Source organism: Scyliorhinus torazame, chromosome 8 (genome assembly GCF_047496885.1).
Source record: "Scyliorhinus torazame isolate Kashiwa2021f chromosome 8, sScyTor2.1, whole genome shotgun sequence".
NCBI lineage: Eukaryota > Metazoa > Chordata > Chondrichthyes > Carcharhiniformes > Scyliorhinidae > Scyliorhinus > Scyliorhinus torazame.
The window spans coordinates 149,855,593-149,866,029 of record NC_092714.1 but is presented as its reverse complement, the minus strand read 5'-3'; the positions used below and the strand labels follow the sequence as shown (position 1 = coordinate 149,866,029).

At 46.9% G+C, this 10,437-nt stretch overlaps 1 protein-coding gene across 4 annotated transcripts in view; it reads left to right on the top strand.

Annotated features, from left to right (window-relative positions):
• Positions 1-1,449: 1,449 nt before the first annotated feature.
• The window catches only part of mtrf1 (mitochondrial translational release factor 1), a 42,556-nt gene continuing 33,568 nt past the window's right edge, over positions 1,450-10,437 (top strand). For 3 of the 4 annotated variants that reach the window (XM_072514355.1, XM_072514354.1, XM_072514351.1), the window contains exons 1-4: positions 1,462-1,545; positions 2,247-2,353; positions 4,691-5,146; positions 9,768-9,859. In XM_072514355.1, the coding sequence (XP_072370456.1) occupies positions 4,735-5,146; positions 9,768-9,859 (504 nt within the window). In that variant the 5' untranslated portion in view covers positions 1,462-1,545; positions 2,247-2,353; positions 4,691-4,734. Of the gene's footprint in view, positions 1,546-2,246; positions 2,354-4,690; positions 5,147-9,767; positions 9,860-10,437 lie in introns of all 4 variants that reach the window. The other variant, XM_072514352.1, reaches the window with a different exon arrangement.

Sequence of the window (10,437 nt, the reverse complement as noted above, 5' to 3'; positions counted from 1 at the left end):
CGCAGACATGGGGAGAATGTGCAGACTTCGCACAGACAGTGACCCAAGCAGGGAACGAACCCGGGTCCCTGGCACTGTGAAGAAACAGTGCTAGCCACTGTGCAACTGTGCCGCCCCCACTGTGCTACCATGCCATCCTAGTTAGTCATTCTCATTCTTTCGGTAATTAAATTTCTGCTGACTTTCTATTGGATTTGTTGGTGATTCTTTTATGTTAATAGACTTCAACATCTTCAATCCTCTGCCTCAGCTCTTCAGCAAAATAATGGCACTGTAGATTTTTTACTTATTTATTTAACCACGGAATATGGTTATCACCGGCTAGGCCAGCATTTGTTGGCCATTCCTACTTGCCCGGGAAGATGGTGGTGAGCTGTCTTCTTTAACCGTTGAAGTTCATGTGGTGTCGGTACACCCTCAGTGATGTTACGGAGGGAATTCGAGGATTTTGACCCAGTGACGGTGAAGAAATTACAATATATTTGCAAGTCAGGGTAATGAATGACTTGGAGCGGAACCTTCAGGTGGTGGTGTTCCCAGGTATCTGCTGCTCTTGTCCTTCTAGATGGAATAGACACGGGTTTTGAAGGTGTCACCTAAGGAGCCATGGGTAGTTCCTGCAGTGCATCTTGTAGATGGTACACACAATTGACACTGTGCGTCGGTGGTGAATGTTCGTGGTGGGGTGTTAAGCAAGCGGGACTGCTTTGTCCTGGATGGTGTTGTTGGAGCTGCACCCATCCATGCAAGTGGACAGTACTCCATCACACTCCTGACTTGTGCCTCGTAGATGGTGGACAGGCTTTGGGGGATGAGGAGGTGAGGTGAGGACACACAGGTGCCCCAGCTCTGGTAGCCGCAATATTTATATGGCTAGTCCAGTTCGGTTTCTGGTCAATGGTAACCCCAGGACTCCCAGTGGTTGCCATTCCTGGAAAACTTTGCTCTCTATCGGTCTCATACTGATGTGCCATCAATAACCACAAGATGAAATTAGGGTTAGGGTGAGGCTTTATTGCGTTAGATGTTAAGCCTCCTGCACCTGGAACCAGGATGATTGCAGCGCAGGCGAGTGCACACTTTTATACAGAGAACCTGCTGGATGAAACCCGCAGGCCGGGGTTTACTGTATTGACTGTAGTACAGTGGCAGTACCGTAATACACACAGTGTATAACCAGTGGTGTTTACCACACATACCCAGTCCCAGCCTGTGCTCCATGCTGGCTCCCAGTCTCACAACACCTCACATTTCACCCCTGCCCGCGTTTAAATTCCTGCCGCCTCAGTAACCAGGGGGTCAGAGATGGAGCTGCTGTTGGGGAGTGCGGGTAAAGATGGAGTTCAGGGTTGGGGTTGAGATGTTTTTCAGGCTTTGCCTGGACCCAGCATCCTCCGTCTGCGGACAGACCGGAAGCGCCTGCCGCACGGCCCGCTGGGTAATGTAGTTCCCGGCCATATCTCCCACGGTATCTCGCGCTTCAGGGAAGATGCGCATGTGCACGGCGGCTGTGAGGCGGACACCGGAGGGAATACTGGGGATTAGGTGAAGATGATTCAAGATTACATTGAGTGGGGTATCGGGGAGAAAGGGGGGAGTTGGGGAAGGGGGGAGTTGTGGGGGGGAGGGGTACGGGGGAGAGGGGTACGGGGGGAGGAGTAGGGGGTACGGGGAGAGGAGTCGGGGGAGGAGTAGGGGGGTACCGGGGGGAGGAGTAGTAGGGGGCACGGTGGGGAGGAGCGAGGGGGCACGGTGGATTGAGGGGGCACGGTGGGGAGGAGCGAGGGGGTAAGGGGGAGATGCGAGAGGGTAAGGGGGAGGTGCAAGGGGGTGATGCAAGGGGGTAAGGGGGAGGTGCGAGGGGGTAAGGGGGAGATGCAAGGGGGTAAGGGGGAGGTGCGAGGGGGTAAGGGGGAGAGGTAAGGGGGAGGTGCGAGGGGGTAAGGGGGAGGTGCGAGGGGGTAAGGGGGAGGGGTAAGGGGGGGTGCAAGGGGTTATGAGGGGGAGGTGCAAGGGGGTTATGAGGGGGAGGTGCAAGGGGGTTATAAGGGGGAGGTGCAAGGGGGTACCGGGGAGGGGGAGCAAGGGGGTACATGGGGAGGAGCAAGGGGATACGTGGGGGGAGGAGCAAGGGGGGATATATCAGGGAGGAGGAGCAAGGGGGGTATCGGGGTGGATGCGCAGGGTAGTATCGATGTGGTGGAGGGGGTTTTGCTTAATTTACAAGAGATTCTCTTTCGCTCCAGGAAGCAGCCAATTCTACCTCCTAGCTGATCCCTCATTTACCTCACTCGTTCTCTCTTGGCTGATCGCTAATCCATTTTCTGATCCATATCACAACCGAAATTGAATGGTCAGTTAACGTAAAAATGTTCATTTCACCGTTTGGTAGTGCTGCAGAAAAAAGACTTGACATCAAAGTTTTCAATCTTGCATTCAAACAGGCAGTCAGTCTCTTGATCAATCAGTTGAACTGCCAGGTTAGAATTTGAACGAAGCTGGGCAGTTAACTATTCCGTGCTGCATTCCCCATGACAACACCACCAACCAATGTCCACTTGCCAACCAATTATCACTCATGCAGTATAAATTGTTGTTCCCCGTTTAGTTGCGTAAATTCTGGCGAACTGGCCTGATGAATGCAAGATGAAAAACTTTGGCAGCATGTCGCGTTTTGCAGCAACACTCAAATATTCATTTATTAAAATGTCCCTGGCACTGTGAGGCAGCAGTGCTAACTATTGTGCCATCATGCTGCCCTTTACAGATCACTTAAAACAGTAAGAAAAATGTTAATAACCAGGATGAAAACTTTATCATACCTTTTATTGTAAACTCTAGGCATGGTTTCAATAAATGATTTCCTTTAAAGGTCATAAGTATTTGATTATAAAATTCAGTGTTATGTCCCTTGGAATGATATAATCGTACTGCATTTAAACATTTTAAAAATAATTATGCTTCTAAAATTGGTAGACTGTAGAAATCTATTATCAGAAAATGTGATTGGTGGGGGTAGGGGGGGGGTAGGTTAAGTTATCAGCCTTGTGCAGACCTAAACACAATGGGATCATCTCCAAGTTGAGTTAGACACTACGATCTACGGTACAAACATGCAAACAAAATGTGCTGTGTGCTGCTCAGACTGTCGTCTACATGGCGCATTTTCTTTACTGTACCTTTCATACTCTTTACCTTTTATGATTTAAAAGGAAAGTGACTGTTTCTTAATCTAATCTTTTTTTATTTTGCCATTAATAAATATTAATTTCTGTCTGGATAGCTCTCTGTTAGTTAATACAGTCCTGAACAGAGTTCTTTCATTTTCGATGAGGAACATTGTGTGGGGAACGTCTGTATAATAACCTTGTGAACAGTCTCTGCTATGGGACAGGGCTGCTTGCCCGGCCATTCTGTCTGCCATGCTGAGATATCTTGTTGGTTAAAGAGGTCTCATTGTGGTCGGGGAGGAAAAGGTTAGACCTCGGTAGGCCCTGCAGCTGTTTCTGCCTTACAGATCTTTCTTCAGTCCCCTGTTAAAAGTTAATACTGAATCTGCTTCCATCATTCTACTGTGGGCAGCACGGTAACACAGTGGCTAGCACTGTGGCTTCATAGCGCCAGGGTCCCAGGTTCGATTCCCCACTGGATCACTCTGTGTGGAGTCTGCACTTTCTCCCCATGTCTGCGTGGGTTTCCTCCGGGTGCTCCGGTTTCCTCCCACAGTCCAAAGATGTGCAGGTTAGGTGGATTGGCCATGCTAAATTGCCCTTTGTGTCCAAAAAGGTGAGGAGGGGTTATTGGGTTACAGGGATAGGGTGGAGGGGTTATTGGGTTACAGGGATAGGGTGGAAGTGAAGGCTTAAGTGGGTCGGTGCAGACTCAATGGGCCGAAAGGCCTCCTTCTGCACTGTATGTTCTATGTCCTTTCAGGATTATATGGTGTCTTTTTAAAAAAAAGTCCCCATTACTGGCACTTTTGTCAATTACATTAAAGCCATATCCTCTGGTTACTCACGCTTCTGCAAGTGACAACGGTTTCTCCTTAATACTAGAATCCCTACAGAAGGAGGCCATTCAGCTCAACGACATTCTGAAATAACACCCCACCTAGGCTTGTCAATTACATTAAAGCCATATCCTCTGGTTACTCACGCTTCTGCAAGTGACAACGGTTTCTCCTTAATGCTAGAATCCCTACAGAAGGAGGGCATTCAGCCCAACGACATTCTGAAATAACACCCCACCTAGGCCCATTGCTACGCCCTATCCCTGTAACCCCAGTTAACCTCCGCATCAGTGGACACTAAGGGGCAATCTTCAGCATGGCCAACCCACCTAACCTACAAATCTTTGGACCTTGAGATGAACCTGGAGGAAATCCACGCAGAGAACGTGCAAACTCCACACAGACAATTTACCCAAGGTTGGAATTGAATCTGGGTCCCTGGCACTGAGGCAGCAGTGCTTGCCACCGTGCTGCCCTTTCAAACCCCTCTTAATTTTGAACACCTCTATTAAATCTCCTCTTCACCTTCTCTACCCTTAGGAGAACAATTCCAGCTGCTCCAGTCCCTTATGCCTCAAGTCAATCTCTCAAAAGGAGTTTCACAACATTGCATGCCAAATGTCTGACAATATGCTGCTTGTATTTACCTCCAACTAATCTGTTGATTCACAACTCCACCAGATAACTGAATTCTCCTGTGATGAGCTTGACAAACTGTTCAGAAGATGAAACGTGGACTCGATTGGTTCATTGTCAACATAGCCCGGAGGCAGAGTTATCTTGGAAGGACCTGCAGCCGTTTCTGCAGGCTGAGGCTGGCACGCAGACCGACTGCCAGACTTTGGTCATCGTGCCTCTCTGGAAATGTGCCGAATGCCATTTATAGGCAACAGTCAGAGAGACATTGTCATAATTATTTTGGTGAGCTCCTTCGGCTGGAAGCTGTGAGGAAGTACATTGAGGACTTGAAGGAAGAATACAAAGGAATTAGCAACAGGTTAAGTAGCATCCAGCCACATGAGGAAGATGGAAAGTCATTAAGTAGACGTCACGTTGAGCTGGCTCCACTTGCTTCGCTGTTGGAAGAGTTGCAGTCATCAGAGAAAGACTTGTTCGAGTTGGAATCAATGTGCAACAGTAATCAAAGTTCCACTTTTACATTTTGCCTTGAAACCGCGGCTGGAATTGTCTGGCCGTTGGGATTGTCAGTTCCTGCCAGCAGGGCACCCCACCTGTGGGTTTTCCGGCGGCGCGGGGTGGTTTCAGTGGGAAATCCCATTGACAAGTGGCGCGAGTAGAGAATCCCGCTGCCAGCGAACGGCGCGCCACCGAGAAGCACGAGGCTGGGGAACTGGAGAATCCCGCCCTTCATGTCTGTCAACCTTTGGCATTTCATGTAACCATTTAATGGGAGACCTTCAATAAGCAATTGGCTGCTGTTTAAAGCCAACCCGTGTGGGTGGGGGGTTTCCAACATCTGGGACCACATGTACAAGATAGTGTTAAATCCAAGAGGGAATTCAATAAACTACCGAGCATGGTGAGAAAGTGGAACTCAACATCACATTGAGGAGGGACGCACTAATAAACTAAATGAGGGATAAAAGACCGAGGGATAGGGTGAGATGAACTTAGCTGGGAGGTGGCTCGGGTGGAGCATAAACACTTTCATGGAGCAGGTGGGCTGAATGGCCTGGTTCTGTGCTGGGAATTCTAAGTTAAGAGTTGATGGCAGCATAGGCAGAGGGACGTTAGGGCTCCAGGGTATAGCATGGATTGTGGGTTAGTGCCGTGAAATCCAGATTCACTCACTTCCTGGAGAAGAGAAGTGAGGGCCAATAGAGAAGGAAGCTAGGACAAAACTGGCAGTACTGGCTGCGACCTTGGTTTAGTTTGAAATTCTGAGTGTTAAAGGTGATGCCGACACTGGAGTTCAAACAGCATAAAGTAACTCCAATCCCCATCACTGACGTGGAATATCAGAGCTGCCGAATGCAACAACAATCTGCTGATTGAACCCAACGTCACCATCAAGCATCCTCATTGGGGGAAGTGTCTGTTAATGTGTCCATTTGCTACAATGTTAAAAGCTTGACAGTGGCATAGCTGCACTTCAGAAAAAATTAGTGTGGCATTTCCCACAAGCGCTCATGTTCCTCCCTCTGTGAAACTACAAATTTGACCGATATCATGGCCATAGTTTGGTTGAATCTTCGTGAATCTCAAGATATAGGAGGGATATCAGAGGTAGGTTCTTTACCCAGAGAGTAGTGGGGGCATGGAATGCACTGCCTGTGGAAGTAGTTGAGTCGGAAACATTAGGGACCTTCAAGCAGCTGTTGGATAGGTACATGGATTACGGGAAAATGATATAGTGTAGATTTATTTGTTCTCAAGGGCAGCACGGTAGCATTGTGGATAGCACAATTGCTTCACAGATCCATGGTCCCAGGTTCGATTCCGGCTTGGGTCATTGTCTGTGCGGAGTCTGCACGTCCTCCCCATGTCTGCGTGGGTTTCCTCCGGGTGCTCCGGTTTCCTCCCACAGTCCAAAGATGTGCGGGTTAGGTGAATTGGCCAATGATAAATTGCCCTTAATGTCCAAATTGCCCTTGGTGTTGGGTGGAGGTGTTGAGTTTGGGTAGGGTGCTCTTTCCAAGAGCTGGTGCAGACTCAAAGGGCCGAATGGCCTCCTTCTGCACTGTAAATTCAATGATAATCTATGATTAATCTAGGACAAAGGTTCGGCACAACATCGTGGGCCGAAGGGCCTGTTCTGTGCTGTATTTTCTATGTTCTATGTAAAAGGGTACCCAAAACCCCATTGATTTTAAAAAAATAAAAATAATTAGAGTACCAAATTATTTTTTTTCCAATTAAGGGGCAATTTAGCGTGGCCAATCCACCAAACTTGCACATCTTTAGGTTGTGGGGGTGAAACCCACGCAGACACACGGAGAATGTGCAAACTCCACACGGATGGTGACCCAGGGCCAGGATCGAATCCGGGTCCTCAGTGCCGCAGGCAGCAGTGCTAACCACTGCATCACCATGCCACTCCAAAATCCCCATCGATAAATAAATCCTAAGAATAAGCTGTAAAACTCTAGATTTTAAACTGACTCCATGCCAAGGTCCTGAAGTATTTGTGGCACAATTAAAATCAGGTGCTGTCTTCCCCAATGTACAGAATGTTGAGCTAGATTCTAACAAGCATTCTGTGATATTTCCACAGCTTTGTGATCAAACGCATAAAAATATAGGCAATATTTCACATCTCTCATATCATCGCATCCCACACCAGAGACTTGAGCAGAGAATCGAGGCTAATCGAGGCTGACAATGCTATGTAGTATTGAGGGAGTGCTGCACTGTCAGATGCTGTGTTTCAGATGAAATGTTAAACTGGGCCACATCGGTCCTCTTGGATGTTAAGCATCCCATTGAGCCATTTCAAAATAGAGCAGGGAAATCTCCCCTTTGTCCTATGGCACAGAAGAAGGGTCTTCGGCCCATTGAGCCTGTGCCGTCTCATGGCACAATCCAGTCAGATCCATTCCTACGCTCGGTCCCCATAACTCGGCAAGTTTATTTCCTTCAAGTACCCATCCAATTTCCTTTCAAAATCATTGATCATCTTCGCTTCCAGAAGCCTTGTTCGTTTTACCACACATTTTTCAAATATTTATGCTAAATATTTATTTTATTCATTCATGGGATGGAGGAGCCTCTGGCTAGGCCAGTATTTAATGCCCATCCCTAATTGCCCTTGAGAAAGTGGTGGTGAGCTTCTGCCTTGAACCGCTGCAGTCCATGTGGTACAGGTCCACCGACAGCACTGTCAGGAAGGGAGTTCCAAGATTTGGACCCAACGACTGAAGGAACGGCGATATATTTCCAAGTCAGGATGGTTTGTGACTTGAAGGGGAACTTGCAGGTGGTGGTGATCCCATGTATCTGTTGTCCTATATGATAGAGGTCATGGATTTGGAATGTGATATCGAAAGAGCCTGGGTGAATTGCTGCAGTGTAGATGGTACACATGGCTGCTATTGTGCGTCAGTGGTGGAGGGAGTGAAAGATGGAAGTGGTGAATGGGGAGCTGATCAAGCAGAGCTGCTTTGACCTGGATGGTGTTGAGCTTCTTAAGTGTTGCTCTCATCCAGGAAAGTGGGGACTATTCTATCACACTCCTGACTTGCACATTGTAGGTGGTGGACAGACTTTGGAGAATCAACGCAGAATTCCCTGTGACCTGCACTAGTAGCCATAGTATTTAAATGGTTGGTCCAGTTAATTTGAGAACTCTGAACTGAATTTATTTTTCAACCACATATAACAGATTATACAATCCTAATTACATTGCTGTTTGTGGGAGCTTGCTGGGCACAATTTGGCTGCTGCATTTCTCTCAATGTAAGAGTGACTATGCTTTAAAGATATTTAATTGGATGTAAGGTGCTTTGAGATATCTTGAGATTATATAAGGTGTTAAAAGGATGTAAGTTTATAATATTATTTATAGGTATCTATATCTCTTTGTGACCCTCATTGTGCTTTTATACTGTTGATTAGTACAAGCCTGGGAGACAGCAGTGCTAAGTTATACCGCAGGTTGTGTGTAACTCTGTGGACAGAGAAAGTAAAGCCCAAATTAATTATATTTTTAGAAAGGAGAAAAACTGGTCATTTCCCACTCATTTTATATCCCAGAATGTGATCTCTGTCCCCGAAAACCCACCCCTTCACCATCAGCGCCAGAGGTTTCAGCCTCTTGGCTTTTCTCTCAGATACTCCCTTCCTGAAGCACTCTACCTTTATTACCACTTTCCATTTTTGAAAATATTTTCCGGATTCATCTTTTGTTTTCCAGCCCTTCTTTTGGTCATTTCCCCTTCATTTCCCATGGCGCTCAATGTCCCTTTTCGTCTCTGGGACCTCTTGAGGCCTTTTCTTCATTGGAGACTCAATATAATTACAAATTGTTGCTGACTAACTGCCAAAAAGTCAAAGCCCAAACCCCCTCTCGAAAAGGGAACAGTGAGCCGAGGCTATTTAGCTCAATGGGCTAGACAACTAGTTTGTGATGCAGAACAAGGCCAGCAGCGCGGGTTCAATACCCGTACCAGCTGAGAATTCTGAATTCTCCCTCCGTGTACCCGAACTGGTGCCGGAATGTGGCGACTAGGGGCTTTTCACAGTAACTTCATTGCAGTGTTAATGTAAGCCTACTTGTGACAATAAAGATTATTATTAAGAGAAATTGCCCCTTAGTGTCTAGGGATGTAATGTGTAGGTTAGGTGGGGTTGGGTGGGAGGGTTGCCTGGGTAGGTGCCCTTTCAGAGGGTCAGTGCAAACTCAATGGGTCAAATGGCCACCTTCTGCACTGTAGGTATTCTAGATACGTACAAGAAGGATAAAGGACTGGAGGGATATGTTGGGAGAGGGAGATGACAAAGGGAGGAAGGAAGCTTCAACGCTAAAATGACTTGTCGACTGAATAGTCTGGTTTGCTGCTGTCAAATTCAATTTAAAAGCCAAGAATGGTGATGATGGGAGTAATCAAGTGAAGCTGAAGTAGATACGATGAAAATGTTGCTTGGTTGATTCCAGTGCTGACCACTTGATACTTGACTTAACATGACCTACTTGTGGGTGGCCAGAACCATTACACACTGAAATTAAACAACAAAATATTTTAATTTCATTTCAGTTTCACAACCGTTATTTTTAAATTTTTAACCTACTTACTTTCAGGTCTGAAGGCCAGAGATGACCGGGAGCTGATACCGTTGGTTCTTGAAGAACAGCAGCAGCTCAGCAAAATCATTGCAGTTTTACAAGGAAAAGTGAGTGTAACTGTGCTACTTGGGAATTCCTCACAAAGAGGGACAAATAGTTTGGTGCACTGCCTGTCTGACATCTGGTACTGGAGCAGCAGACATTTCCTCCAACTAAAGGTTGGGAAGACTGAAACAATTGTCTTCGTTTGACCCCCACAATCTCTGTCTCTAGCCCCTGACACTATCCCTCTCTCACTTCTGGCTGAGGCTGAACCACATTCTTTGCGACCTTGGTGTCATATTTGATCCCAAGATGTTTCCCCTCATGGACAGAGTCTCAGAATAAAGGGGTGTCAATTTATGACTGACATGAGGTGGAATTTCTTCTCTGAGGGTAATGAGTGTTTGGAACTCATTGCCACAGAGAGCTGAGGGGGCAGAGTCCTTGTGTATATTCAAGGCTGAGATAGATTCTTAGCAGCAAGAGAATCAAGGATTATGGGAAAAGGGCAGGAAAGTGGCCGATGAGTCCAAAGATGTACAGGTTTGATGTGCATGGATTGGCCATGCTAAATTGCCCCTTTAAAAAAAGAGATGGAAAAGGGGATTGGTGGGATTCAAACCCGGGTCCCCAAAACATTAAC